Source organism: Anomalospiza imberbis, chromosome 23 (genome assembly GCF_031753505.1).
Source record: "Anomalospiza imberbis isolate Cuckoo-Finch-1a 21T00152 chromosome 23, ASM3175350v1, whole genome shotgun sequence".
Lineage (NCBI taxonomy): Eukaryota > Metazoa > Chordata > Aves > Passeriformes > Viduidae > Anomalospiza > Anomalospiza imberbis.
In genome coordinates this window covers 519,298-533,662 of record NC_089703.1, presented here as the reverse complement: position 1 = coordinate 533,662, position 14,365 = coordinate 519,298, and the positions used below count along the sequence as shown (strand labels likewise).

The window sequence follows — 14,365 nt, the reverse complement described above, 5'->3', positions numbered from 1 at the left end:
GAGGGAGTGTGCCAGGGCTGAGTGCAGGATGCAGGGTGCAATACAAATGAAACAATACTTTGCATCTGTCCCCCTTACAAAAAGCTTCCATAGGAAGAAGTAAAGTACCCGCCATAGTCAGAGAATCCATCAGCACACAAGTGCTCTGTATGGAAAGCCAAGCCAGCCCTGGACAGGCTGGTTTAGCCAGGATTATTGCAGCTGAGAAATGGCTTTAACCCACCCCCCACCCCCCTTGTGCCCAAACAGGCCTGGCAGGAACAGCCCTCAGGCCACATCCCACCAGCACCTGCACTGGAGTGATGCTGGGTTTGCTGTGCCCGTGTGAAGGCCAGGGTGCTGTGGGTCAGGCTGGGCCCTGCAGGGAGCATGGCTCCTCTCCAGGCTCTCTCCCCTCCTGTCAGCCCCCACCCCAGCCACGCTCCCAGCAGGTGTTTTTTTGCAGTGAGTTCAGCCCCACAACTGAGGCTTCTGTGCTTTGAGACCATTTTGTGTACTTAACATCCTACTTCAGTAAAACAGTTTCCAGACCCATAGAAAATTGTATTTACACCAAAAGGAAACCCACAGCCCACAGCCTGCCCTGCTCTTCAGTTCATCTGCACCTCTGCACCCAGCTCAGCCTCTTGGACCAGTTCCACACATCTTTGGAGGCCACTGCTCAGCACCAGTCAAGCTCACCCAGAGAGATGCTCCTGTGGAGGACAGACCACTCTCCTAGACACTGGGGTCACCAGAGCCTCTGTCCCCAGCCACAGGATGCTGTGATTTCAGCTGGAAATACTGTCAGGACCCCTTCTCTGCAGGTGATCCAGCAGCCCTGGGCACTGGCAGCCAGGTGCTGGCACAGCTCTTGGGTTTCTCTAGGACAATATAGCAACAAAGAAGAGTTGTTTCTCTGTCCCTCCATCATGTGACATGGGAGCACACTCCCATTCCTCTCTGTTCTGGGGGAGGCTAGGACGATTCTGCTGTCAGAGAAACCTGAGCTTGAGGCCCTAGAAAATATGTCTGGGCTGCCTGGAGGGCTGTGCTGGATCTGTGGAGGAGTAGTGCTGGTGGGTTAAAGAGGTGGAGAGTGTCCTGCAGCACTCCAGGGCTTCTTGAGTCTCCAGGCTGAAGGCCCTGGACAACTCTTCTCCCAGCTGGGAAGTATGGTCTGAGCAGAGCCAGATGTTCCTAGCACGGCCACAGTGTGTTCTGTCCCCTGCCCTCCTGCTCTTGGTAGAGGTGGACCATGAAGTCATCTTCAGGCTGGTGCAGTTCAGGAGGTCCAGGCTGGAGTACACTGGGAGGTATGGGAAGCAGGGCTGTCTCTGCTGTGTGCAATATGTGGAGCCCTGCTCAGTTCAGAGATCCAAGGAACTCCCCAGCTGCCTGATCCAAAGGAGCTGCGTGCCACGGCAAGCCCAGCCCACTGCTCCTGGTTATTGCTGATATGTCTGATACCCCTCCACCTGCAGGAGCAGCTGGACCATCCCACTGGGTGAAGGGGTTGTCTACTGTCCTGCATAGTTGTGGGGAGACCCCCAGTCCCACAGAGAAATAGCAGAGTCATGATGTGTCTGCTTGGAAGGCTGTGCCCCCCTTCACCTGGGGGAAGGAAGCAACAGGACCACCAAGGTATCTGGAACACCATGTTTCCACCAATGCTGAAATCACAGAGGTGCTGGCAGGGCTCCAGGTCCTGGTGCCCCTGTTCCTGCTCACCACCCTGCAGCCCCTTTGCCAGGGTAAGTGTTAAGGAAGGCCTGATGCAGCTCTGCAGAGCTTTTGGTCAGAGATGCCTCCTGGGGCCATTTGTGTTCAGCAGCTGGGATCTCATGGCCTGGATACTGCTCAAGATCTTCTTCTGGTGGCCCATCATGGTGATGCCCAGACTCCGAACATCCCTGGAGAACAAAGACACTGTCAAAGACACCTGTGCCAGGCCCCAGGGAGACAACTGCACCCCATGGACCAGCCCAGGAGCCTGTGCCTGGCTCTTCTCCACTTGCACATCAGCACAAGGCTGGTCCTGCTGAGGGTCCGTGGACATCCTCCCGGGGACAGAGAGGCTGCCATTCTCTTGGACGTGTCCTCCTGACAAGGCCACTGTGACAGCCCTGTGGGGAGCAGGAGCAGGATCACTCCTGACAGGCTCGTAGGTGACAAGATTGATGCTGTGAAATTGGATTCAGTTTTAGTGAGATGCCCTCAGATAACCCAGTCAGAAGGATGGATGATGAGCCTTCCCCATTCAAAAGATTCTCTGATGTGCATGAGAAACAAGGATCACTGTCAGCTCAATCCCAGAGCAAAGGCCCCAGGTACAGCCCCGATCAATGCACATGACAACTCTCTGTTTGTGTCTCTCTGCCTTCCATTTCAGTGCCACAGGAACCAGTGTCCAGCAGCTCTATGCCTTTGGATAGGGAACAAGGCTCCTTAGAGGCTGAACAGGCTGTCACTACTCGTAAACAGTAAGGGATGAGTGATGTAGGCAGGTATAAGGGCAGGAGCTGGCATAGTTGCCTTCGTTTCTGGTACTGCTTGGATGCTCCACCTTAGAAACTCCCAAGACAGGTGAGAGATCGAGTTCCTTACAGCAGGAGGGTGGTGAGAGATCTTCTCCAGCTCTCCTTACTTAACCCACCCTTGGTAATGTGTTAATGACTTTCCAGTGATGTCTCCCTCCTGGCTGCACTGAGCAGGGAGCCAGTCCTGTGCACAGGGGTCTGACAAAGCTCCAAGGTAATGCCCAGCTAAGATTGTTTCCCAGTGATCCTAGAGAAGCTGTGCAGAATAGCACAGCCACTCTAGTCCAGAGGTGCCTTCTGCAGGGAAAACAAAGATGAGAAGCACAAGGAGACAGCAACCTCCTGCCTGACCCTGCTGTGACCAAGAGATTGGGTTAGCAACCCAACCTGGAGCACCTTGCAACCTGAATTACTTCCTATGGGCCTATGGTGACATTGGAGAGCTATCCCAGAGCACTGGAGGTGACTCAGAGTTCACAGCCTCTCAGTACAACTCCCACACCTTCCCTCAAAGCTCAGCACAGCCTTGGACATTGCCCCAGGTCTCAACACAGTTTGCTTAGAGATGCATCTCTAGCACCACGGACCAATTAGAACGAGCCAGCAGAGGCAGGATGGTCACTGTCTGGGGCTAGCGGGTTGGTGCGGGGACACCCAGACAGCACTGTTTGTTCCCTGCTACTCACTCAATGTTCATGCGCATCACCATGCCCAGGGAGGAGTACCCAGCCATGGCAAAGTTGTCCCGGTAGTGCCCCAGTCGGATGGAGTCCAGCCAGTCCTCCACAGTCAAGCAGCTGGTCAGGTCAAGGAGACCCCTGTCCAAGCGTGTCTGGGTGAACCTGGGAGCAGAACAGAAGGTGTTGGACGAGAAAGGTTGGTCCAAGGTGACCAGGCTATGAGCGCCACCTGAATGCACCTATATAATCAGGAAAACATTAAGGCTGGAAAAGCCCTCTATCATCAGCTCCAACTGTTGATTCAGCACTGCAAGGGCTGCCACTAAACCATGTCCCCAAGTGCCACATCCACACCTCCAGGGATGATGACTTCACCACTGCCCTGGGCAGCCTATACCAGGGCCTGACCACCCTTTTTGTGAAAAAAATTTCCCTAATATCAAACCTAAACCTCCTGTGGCACAACTTGAGGCCATTTTCTCTTTTCCTGTCCCTCATTCCCTGGGACCAGAGGCCAACTGCTGACTGGCTACACCCTCCTGTTAGGGAGTTGTGGAGAGGCAGAAGGTACCCCTGAACCTCCTTTTCCCCAAGCTAGCCCCTTCCAGCTCCTTCAGTCTGAAACCGGGGTGCTCCAGACCCTTCCCCAGCTCTGGACACACTCTAGTTCCTCCATTTTTGTCTTGTCATGAAGAGCACAGAACTGACCCCAGGATTCAAGGTGGGGCCTCACCAGTGCCCAGCACAGGGGTGAAATGACTGCCCTGGTCCTGCTGGCCTCATTATTCCTGATCCAGGCCAGATGCCACTGGTCTCCTGCCCACCTGGGCACACAACTGTTATACAGCTGATCTGCAGATCCTACAGAGCAGGACAGAGAGAGCCCTAGCAGGCAGGTAAAGGCAGGGATGCTGCTGAATGGGCACTGCTGCACTTCCCTGGCCTTGGCATGGGGATGCAAGGGGAGCAAGGGGATGAAGTGGTGGGAGCAAGGGGATGAAGTGCAGGAAGTTCCTCACTACCCACCACAACCTATGTCGACGGGCCCTGTGCATGTCCATGCTCCCAAGGGCAGCCATTGGTGCTACAGCCACTCAGAACTGCAAACCACATGCTCTGAGCAGTATCAAGTCATTAGCCCCTGCTCACACAGGGGTCAGGGAGCCCTCACCTGTTCATGGTGCCTATGCACTTGAGATTTTCAGGGTTGCGGATCAGCTTGTCCAGGATGCCGACGATCTGGGAGAAGCAAGGCCTCTCGCTGCGCTCCTTCTGCCAGCAGTCCAGCATGAGCTGGTGCAGGGTGGTGGGGCAGCCCATGGGGGCAGGCAGGCGGTAGCCTTCCTCCACAGAGTTAATGACCTGGAAGGAAGCCACAAGCCGCAGTGGAGCTGCATCCCCATCCCACTCCCAGCCCCACTGATGGGAAGATCCGTGAGAGCTTCTGGGGCCATGGGATGGGAAGCAGAGGGATGTGCACAAGCTCTGTGCTAAACAAGTGAATGGCTGTGTGCAGGCTCTGTGCAGAGCTGGCAGCAGGCTGGACATCACACACATGCAGGAAATCAGTGCTATGACAGCAGAGTTGTTTAGTGGTCCAGTGGCCTAAAATATTGCAGCTTCCCTCCAGCAGACAAGCCACGGGGGCTGCACTCACACTCAGTTTTTCTACAGCCAGGATGTGGCACTGGTCGGCAAGGCTTCGGAGGAAATGCTGCTTGAAGAAATTTTGTGGAGGAGGTAGTGTAAGCCACTGCATTCATGCCCTACTGTCACCAAAGCCACCACAAAATTTTAAAAAAAAGGAAGAGAGTGGGCTTCCAGCACAGGGGGAGATTTATAGTACTCATAGGTAAAAAAAGGCATCCTGTGGTTCTGCAGAGCCAAAATACTCATTTTACTTTCTCCTTTTGGAAATTTTGCCCTCAGGTTGTGGTCAGGATTATAACCTACATTTCCCTTCAGATTTTAAGGTACTCTTGAGGTGAGAGTGGCTCCACACAACTCAGATAAGCCCAAAGCCTACAGCTGGGTGGTGCTAGCCTGAGGCTCTCAGCAGCCTCATTTGGACAGTGGAAGGGATGGACGCCCAGCATTGGAACTGACAGGCTGGTGCAGTGGGGCTGCAATGATCCTAAGGAAGCCCTGACCCCTTCCAGGGACTGGGAAATGTGGCACAACATGAGCTGACTCTCTCCAGCCAACAGAAAGGCAGGATTGCAGACAGCCACAGCCAGTGTGGCAGTGACCTCCCTGCCTGCATTTGTAACAGGAACTTAAGTCAGTGTCCCCAGGAATGGGGCAGGCTTGGGAAGGGCCAGCAGGTAGGTCAATATATGAGCTCTGGCCACTCATGGTGCCCCGGGACTGCAAAGGCAAAGGCTGTGCAGTGCAGGGATGGACTGTTGTTGCCACAGAGGGGACGTGCACCCTGTGCACAGCCCTGTGGGGATGTGAAGAGAGGCAAGAGCTGAGCATTGGGCCCCTGTTCCCCGGCCCCTGCCAGGCTGGCCTGGGGAAGGCAGGAGGAGGGGCAGGCTTGGCACCACTCACATCCCGGTTGGTCATGTTCCAGTAGGGCCGCTCGCCGTAGGCCAGCACCTCCCACATGACTATTCCATAGCTCCACACGTCGCTGGCCGAGGAGAACTTGCGGTACGCGATGGCCTCGGGAGCTGTCCATCGGATCGGGATCTTCCCCCCCTGGAAAAGTGAGTGAGAGTGGAGGCTCAGAGCAGGCAGGGCTCAGCATCCTGAGCTCTGCAGCTGGGACAGCTGTTGCACAAGCAATAAGCTGGGGTGGCATCTTCTAAAAAGGACTGAGGAGGTAATCTGCCCAAGATAAGCCCAGAGGTGTATGTGAAGGACGACTTCAAGGTGTTTCCAGCAGAGCAAGGAGAATACTGTGCTCTTTTACAAGGTCTTCATGAACAGTTTGGTTCCCCAGTGCTCAAGAGACAAGGAATTCAAGGTGATGAAGAGGAGCCCTGGGCTACCAGAGCACACAAGCACAGAGCTGACTCTGTGTGCAAGCAGAGAGCTTGACTTGAGCAGACAGGGAGACTGATGGGATGTCAGTCCTTTGACAGGCAAGGACTGAAAAGGCAGATGCATTCAATTAAAGGACCATGCTGACAAAAATCAGCAATATATGGACTAAGAATGCTTTTAAGCTGGAAATGTGGTTGCCAGCCATCTGAAGAGGAAAGTTGCAGTGTAGGGGACATTGGGTGGGCTTCCCAGAGCATCTGGGGCAGGAATGGTGTGCCATCACCATTCAGGGATACCTGTGTGGGGAGAGCTGCCCCTACCCAGCTGAGTCCTGCCTGCTCTGGCACGTGCCTTCACAAGGACTGAAGATGAACAATGTGTCTTCTTGGAGAGTTCCTTGGGTGAAGCAATCTCCTGAGCATGTTGAAGACAATGCAGGAGGAACACAAATTTCTGAACACAAAAGAAACCTCATTTGCAGGGCACCCTGACTGAGACCTCACCAGAGATCCTGACTCTGCCACTGCATCCTTGTGCTTCAGCTCTGCCTACACTATGCACTATCCAATCTTCCTCCAGAGCAACCAGCTCTGGTGGGTTTCACTGCACCAAGGTACCTCAAAGCACCAGAAACCAGGCAGCAGGAACCTTCCTCAAAGTTAAATTATTTGGAATGATATGCTATTTCTTGAGATACCAGAAGGAGCAGATGAATGCATAGACACACACACACAGTGAGCCACTCTGGCTCAACTTCTCCACTTTGCTGAAGCCAAGCAAAGACCATGAAGGGCCACGTTCTTTAGCCTGGGCCATGGTGCACTCATCCCTCAGAGCTGCAGCTGCTCTGGGACATGCTCAGCATCAGCTACCCCAAAGGAGCCTGAAGCTCTTTCTGCTTCCGTAGTTTTGGTCTTTCTGAGAAATGATGCTTGGACTCCTCTGCTACAGCTCCAAAATGGCCTCCATCAGGAACAGTCTGTCCACCAGATGTGTTCCAGGGGAGCACACTAATTCTTTTCATGGCTAGAGAAGAGCAAAGAGAGCTCATTTTATTTAGCATATTTTATGTATTTAATGAAAATATATTTTATTTTGCTCCTGATGACCTCCCATGGAGGAGGACATCAAGAAACAGAGCTGCCAGGTTGGCCAGAAAAATCTCAACATGGCTTCACAGACAGAAGTGTCCTGCATGAAATAAAACCACAGGTTGCAAAATCAATTTTTCCGCATCCATGAATGAGGCAGAGTCACATGGAAATGCTGAAGGGTGGACCAGAACACCCCCCTATGGACTGATGGCTCTAGGACAACTGAGGAGCTACACAGCCTAGGGAAGGACTCCAGTGGGAACACAGAGACCACACACACCCATGGGAGCAGTTGGCTGGGGATGTTTGATAACTCCCTGTCCTGCCATCCTGCTGCTCTTTGTTCACTGCACGCTCAGTTCTGGGATGTCCCTGTGTGAAGGACAATGCTTTAAGGCTCAGGAGCTCTTTGGGTTCGAACTGGTGGTCCAGATATCAGCAGGAAGTGACATCGCCATTCCTGCCCTACCTATTTCGACTTGAGCGTCTCTGACTTTTCCATGCGTCAGAGGCCTGGGGCAGCAACCAGCAGCAGGGACCAGCTCTGTGAGCCACCCACCGTGGTGGTGTACGCAGCATCGGGGTCGTCCTCCAGGATGCGGGAGAGGCCGAAGTCGGACACCTTGCACACCAGGTTGCTGTCGACCAGGATGTTGCGGGCGGCCAGGTCCCGGTGCACGTAGCCCAGGTCAGACAGGTACCTCATGCCTGCCCCAATGCCCCGCAGCATCCCCACCAGCTGGATGATGGTGAATTGCCCATCGTGTTTCTGGAAAGGAAATAACCCAGAGTTTGCTCGTGGTGCTCACCACCATCCTGTTGGTGCTGCTGTCATTAAACCAGTCCCCCAGTGCCTCTCGTCTTTTGCTTTGCACCTCTTCTGACCCCAGTGCCTCCTGCTTGTGCCCCTGCCCACTTCCTGCCCTCTCAGTGCCTCTGACACGTGCTCAGGCTGTTGTCCCTGCTTTTGCAGTGTCTCTCCAGGGAGCCAGGCACAATGCCTGGAGCCTGTGTCTGCTGGAGAGGTGAGAGCCCAGCACCCGCAGCTCTTTCTAACACAGGGGTTTCAGTGCCTGTGAGGCTGAGGAGCAGGAACCAGCCCCAGGGGATGTGCAGTGAATGAAAATACAGACTCGCTCCTTACCCTGAGGAAGGTGTCTAGCGAGCCGTTCTCCATGAATTCAGTAACAATCATTACCAATTTGCCTGCAGAAAACAAGGGAGGTCAAGTTAGCAGAGAAGTCACCTTCCTCCAGGAAGCCCTATGCCAGGTTTTCACTGGGAGAGACATTAATTGAAGTCTGTGGGTCTTCTGCAGCCCCTCAGACTGCTGTCACCCCTGCACTGGGCAGGACTTGCCCAATGATGAGGATGTGGCAACAACCCAGACAGGTATCCCTCCCTCCAGGTGCTATTGATATGGCTGGGTCAGTTTCATTACCCTGCTGAAATCTGCATGCCATTAGTGTAAGGCTTTGCATCAGAATGTGCCTTTTTGGAGGAAGACTTCAAATTATGATTCAATACAGGCAGCCTTTAAAATAAATGTCTTTGAGTAGGACATCTCCCAAACCAACAACGATCTGGAGCACACTGCAGAGCATGGTGTGGAACTGCCATGGGGAAGTTTGTTCTGGAAGAGAAGGCAAAGGGGTGGCTGTCCCACGTAAGTGCACAAATCTGAAAAGCCACTGGGGCATTGAAGGATGGAGTGCACCCAAAAGTGAGCCCTGACCCCCATCTCCCAGGCTGCCCGCAGAGAGGTGGATCCCAGCTCTGCTCCGCCATACACTCCCTCCCCTGCCAGCCACATACTCCTGGTGACCACCCCCTCCAGGTGGATGATGTTGGGGTGGTCGAACTGTGCCATGATGCTGGCCTCACTCAGGAAGTCCCGCCTCTGCTTCTCTGTGTAGCCTGCCTTCAGTGCTTTGATGGCCACGGGAATCTCCCTCTTCCCTGGCAGCTTCAGGCGGCCGTAGCACACCTCTCCAGACTCCCCTGCAAGGCAAGCGAGAGTGGGGGCATGGAGAACTCCTCAGCTTCTTGCACTCACCCACCAACACCATGAATCATCCAGTCTGTCAGCATACTCACAGCATGCCTCAGCCCCTCTGGGTTTCAGTCTGGATTTCAATCCCCTCCAAACCCACCAGGATTCAATCCTCTGAAAGGATTGATCAGCTCTTGCTTCTAATTCAGGAAGGGTGGGAACATCTGAAACCTCCTCTCTGTGGTGCCTATCACTGATAGGCAATGGGCCAAGGGCAGTGATTACAGTGGCACTTATTTTATTGCTTTTAATGAACAAATTTGAGTATCTCAGGGCAGCCAGGATGACCCTCATCATTCCTCTGGGTTAGGCCCTCAGAGTGCTGCTGGTGAAGTTCCAGCTCCAGCTCTGCACTGTACTTCCCCAAAAGCCCCTGCTCCTATGCAAAAATCCCTTTTGTTCTGCAAATGTGTCATTTTGCTTGAAATTTTCATTTGCATCTTGTCACCCCGGTTTTTTTCATGGGTGTATGTTGGGACACCCATGGGGACAGGCTGAGCCATCTGTTGTGTCAGCTTGAGCCGCCACTCCCACAACTGATGACCAGCAGCCCCCTGCACCAGGCTGCTCCAAAGGGTTTATTTCACTCCCCCAAACCCCCACTCTATCCAAGTTTTTGATCTCACAAGGATAAGGAGCAGATGAAGCCCTGCTGAGCATGGCTCTGATCCCAGCGGGCCAGGGGCACAGCACAACCTCAGATCATGGATTTCCCTGAGCAGACACCATGCAAAGGGGCAGCTGGGCACCAGAACTCACCAGACCCGATGACCTTCTCAATCTTGATCCGGGAGGCCTCTATTTCACGGGTGAACTCATGCACAGCTTGGCAGGGGTCCTCGTATGTGTGGGGGTCCACATAGAACTTGGACTCGGGGAACTTCACTGGGGTTTCAAAGGGGAGAGAGGAGATCAGCACTCTCAGGCAGCCCTGCTGGGAGGAGGGACACCCAGCCGCAGGGCAGAGGATGGGCCCGGGCAGGACAGGCTGAGGAGCCATGGAGATGCAGCACAAGGAGCCCCAAGTCACACTTTGGCGCAGCAGTGTCCTCAGAGCAGTTCAGGACCTGGCTGCCCATGTGTCCTCTACATGATTGTCCCACTCCATCATGCTCCACCCCTGCCCCTGGCCTGCTGCTCTCTGGGATGGTCCTGCTACACTCTCAGTGCAGTGTTCAACATTTCAACCCCATTATCAGGATGCCCCTGGGATCAGATCACCCACTCAAGTCTCCTAAGACACGTTCCCAGAGGAGGCAAGATACAATACCCTTCCCCCTGGAAACCACAGCACTGTCAGGGGGTAACAATCTATCTCTGCCCATCCATGGGGATGGAGTTCTTCCCAGAGGGTGTCCTACCTTGCCCATTCTGATAATGCATCTTCTCCTCATCAGAGTCCTGGAAAGCCTTGCTGTACCCACAGTGCCTGCCACATGAGGACAAGGGTCAGAATAGAATCCCCCATGCCTCACTCCCACAAGCATTCCAAAAACAGGGTAGAAGGCAATGCATGCTGGGACTGTGGGCAGCCAGAGAAAACACTTGGTCATCCACCAGCTGCATCCCTACATTGCACTGGACTGACACTTTGGTCTGGATCAAAATACTCTCCAGGTGCTCTCCAAGGCTTGGCAGTGCTAAAAGCACGTGTGTTCCACATGCCTGGTTCAGCCGTGCTCATACAGAGCACACAGTCTCCCTTGGATCTGTCTGCTGTAGAAAAGATCTCTCCATCCTTGACCGACCCACCAGCCTATCCAGTCAGCTCCTGTACTGGTAGTAGTTCTGGTACTTGCTATTGCTCATGCTACTGATATTCTGTATATTATTTATTATCTATTATAGTATGCACACAGATTTATTACTATTCAGCCTGCTGGCATGAGGGGAAGATCTGGAGACTGGCTCTGCCTCAGGGAAAGTGGTGACCTTTAAATGAAGTCTCTTGGCTGCTTATTAACCCTGGACCTATAGATGCTCTGGACAATCTGAAAGGAGAAAAGTTGTGCCCAAGTTCTCCCATCCTTCCTGTCCCTGTTGGAGACCTCCAGAAAACCCCACTAGCCTCCACAAAACCCTTACCTCTTCTTGCAGATCAGAACCACCAGCAAGATGACAAGGCCAGTGATGAGTGTCAGGCAGATCCAGACAATCGTCATTGTGTCGTACCGGAGAGACACTGGAAAAAGCAGGGTAGGAACGGGGTGAGCTGGAGTGGGGAATTCACTTCTGAGCTCAGGAATGTACTTACCCCATGATCTTCAAAGACAAAGCCTTGGGCTGACAGTGTGGTCATGGTCTTTCTTCAAAGATTAAGCACTTTCCCACCTATTCCCAGTTTTGAGTCTCTCCCAGTGTGCAGGGACCATTTACATGTGGGGAAACCAAGGAGAGATCTGAGAAAGCTGTGGTGACAGAGCAGACCAGTACAGAGAGAGGAGACTGGAGCCTCAACACTTCTCCAGGTCTTCCCTGCCTTAACTGCTACATCCTTCCTGCCTTATCTTTCTAATGCATAAGCATAGAATCATAGAATCATTAAGGTTGGAAAAGACCTCTAAGATCACTGAGTCCAACCATTAACCCAGCATGGCCAAGGCCATCACTTAAACATGTCTCCAGGTGCCGTATCAACAGATTCATTGAGCACTTCCAGGCATGGTGACTCTACCACTGTCCTGGGCAGCCTGTTCCAATATCTTCTTTCAGTGAAGAAATACTTCCTATTATCCAACCTGAACTCTGTTTCAACTTGAGTCTGTTTCCTCTTGTTCCAAACATGTCAGGAATGAAACATCAAGCAATCCCTGCAGGCTGAAACACTGGGGACATGTGCCTTCATGCCCCCTCCCTGTGTGGCAGAGGAACAGTGGCCATGGAGAAGGGCATCACCAGGCCCCATGCTCCCTGCCCCACACTTCCCACACCCTACACCTGCACACACTCACCCGGCTTCCCCGTTTCCACCTCCACAGTCTGACTGAACCTCCCGCAGCCGGCAGAGGTGCGAGCGCGCACCTGGAAAATGTAGCGGGTTGCAGGCTTGAGCCCAGAGATGGTGGCAGTGGTGCTTTTGGATTTCAGAGTTGAGTAGCTTTGCATTTCCTTGTCCTGGGGAAAATCAACAATAAAACCTTCTCTGCATTAGCACAGCAAACACAAAGTCTTCCAAAGAAGCCCCTTGTGCAAGGCTGGCTGATAGCAGGGGGCTCTCTGAGAAACAAGCTCAGTGTTACCTTCTCATAGTACTTGATCTCGTACTCCAGGATGATGCCGTTGGGCTGGTCTGGCTCTTGCCACAGCAAGGTGACACTGTTCTGGCCTGTGCTCTCCTGATGCACCACCACCACCTGTGACGGGGCTGGAGACCAGACACAGGGGGTTAAGTGCCTGCTGAGAGGGGCAGCAGGAGACAGCAACAGAGAAGGGTTGAACCAGAGCCCCAGGCAAGACCCCTGGCTTAAACTAGTTTTCTGGTTTAATTAAAGCCATGTGCAGATGAGTGCTGTGATGGGGATTGCAAACCGGCTTTTCCTTGTTTTGGATGCATCAGTCTCTTTCCCATGGAGTAAAGCAGCTCTGAGAAGATGATAAGAGGGCACTGTCCCAGCACAGGCAGGAGGGGACACAGGTGATTTGCTGTGATCTGGAGCCAGAAAGGAGAAGGACCAGTGTGGTTGCAGGTCATGGAGATTGTGGAGGCCGGTGGGCCTACACAAAAAGGGTCCGTTATGGTTCTTTGGATGGACAGACCATCCAAAGTTGGAAAAATCTCCCCTATTTAAGGCAACTGAGCAGAGTCTCTTCCAGGATGCTTTGTTGTGTATGCAAATGTATCCCAGTTCTGCCTCCCTGGTTGGTCTGTTGGCCTCTCCGCCCCTTTTTCCTTATATGTACATGCCCTAGAATGTTCTCCCTTCCCTGCTTACCCATTGGCCCCATATTGCCACAGTGTCCCACCCCCTTTATCCTATTGGCTGCCACCCCTTGTCCTGCCTCTGTACCACCCTGAGTCCTCAGCCAATTGGCCCTGATGCTCTGCTCTGCCCCCCTTGTCCCTCATATTTAAACCTGGACCCTGCGCTGTTCTTTTGTCTCTGTCCCTTCGTGTCTGGTTGGAGTAAATCTCCTCCTTGGAACTCCACACGAAGACCCTTCTCACTTTGTCGTCGGTGATTCTACAAGAACTACCTAAAGTGTGCGCTGGAGTGATTGTGTGTGTGTGTGCCTGTGCCACTGAGCAGCTTCCTTAGTGGAGACACTTCAGGAAGGTCGTGGCACTGCTGCCTCTTGCTCCACCGCCAACGGGCTAACGGCTCACGACAGGAGATCCCTAACAGCACTCTGTCTCTCTTGTGCTACCTGGGGTAAAGGGAGAAGGGCACAGGAAGAGGGAAAGAGGAGATGATAAGCGTGGTCAGGGTCTGAGCACAAGTCTAAAATTGTCCTGGGGGTGCTCTACTGCACTGCGATATTTGTCATCTTCCCAGTCCTGAGCTGGGAGCCTGTGAATCAGTTCTTGTACCTGTAGCCATGCCTGAACTGTAGCCGTCCCAGCTGGAGGAACCAACTCAGCAGCTTGTTTTCCTACTGGGAAAATATCCACTGGAAGTTACCCAGAGTGTAGTGGGTGGTGTGATGGCCAGGTGCAGCCATAGGGTCTGACTCATGGGAAGGTTTTGAGCCCCACTTGTGAGCTTCATTGTCAAGTGAAACATGGGATGTGGCAGCTCTGGGCAAGACAAAGCTGCGGTGGCCATGGCTGCAGTGCAGGGAAGTCACCAGAGCAGCACAGAGACCAAAAGAGGCCACAAGGACTGCAGCAGCAATTTTAGCTCTTTGGGGCTGGCTCTTTTGAAAAGCAGAAAATGCTGCTGATACAGAGCACCCTCTACCAGGTGGGGAGATGGGACAGGGTGGGATGGTGGGAATCAGTTAAACTGCATGAGCATGGACAATGCCTTTACTCCAAAGAGCCCAGGGAATCTGTGCTGCATCTGCCTCATCCATTGGGGCTGGGGGGGA

The 14,365-nt window shown here is 53.3% G+C and overlaps 1 protein-coding gene across 4 annotated transcripts in view; it reads right to left on the bottom strand.

Annotated features, from left to right (window-relative positions):
* Positions 1–739: 739 nt before the first annotated feature.
* The window catches only part of EPHA8 (EPH receptor A8), a 51,636-nt gene continuing 38,010 nt past the window's right edge, over positions 740–14,365 (bottom strand). Inside the window, exons 6-17 of one of the 4 annotated variants that reach the window (XM_068171785.1) lie at positions 12,577–12,701; positions 12,289–12,451; positions 11,423–11,519; positions 10,699–10,766; positions 10,097–10,222; positions 9,100–9,285; positions 8,429–8,490; positions 7,844–8,053; positions 5,753–5,902; positions 4,371–4,561; positions 3,206–3,361; positions 740–1,892 (exon numbers count right to left, since the gene is read on the bottom strand). In XM_068171785.1, the coding sequence (XP_068027886.1) occupies positions 1,778–1,892; positions 3,206–3,361; positions 4,371–4,561; positions 5,753–5,902; positions 7,844–8,053; positions 8,429–8,490; positions 9,100–9,285; positions 10,097–10,222; positions 10,699–10,766; positions 11,423–11,519; positions 12,289–12,451; positions 12,577–12,701 (1,649 nt within the window). In that variant the 3' untranslated portion in view covers positions 740–1,777. Of the gene's footprint in view, positions 1,893–3,205; positions 3,362–4,370; positions 5,903–6,671; positions 7,217–7,843; positions 8,054–8,428; positions 8,491–9,099; positions 9,286–10,096; positions 10,223–10,698; positions 10,767–11,422; positions 11,520–12,288; positions 12,452–12,576; positions 12,702–14,365 lie in introns of those variants that run through there. The other 3 variants (XM_068171786.1, XM_068171784.1, XM_068171787.1) reach the window with 3 other exon arrangements.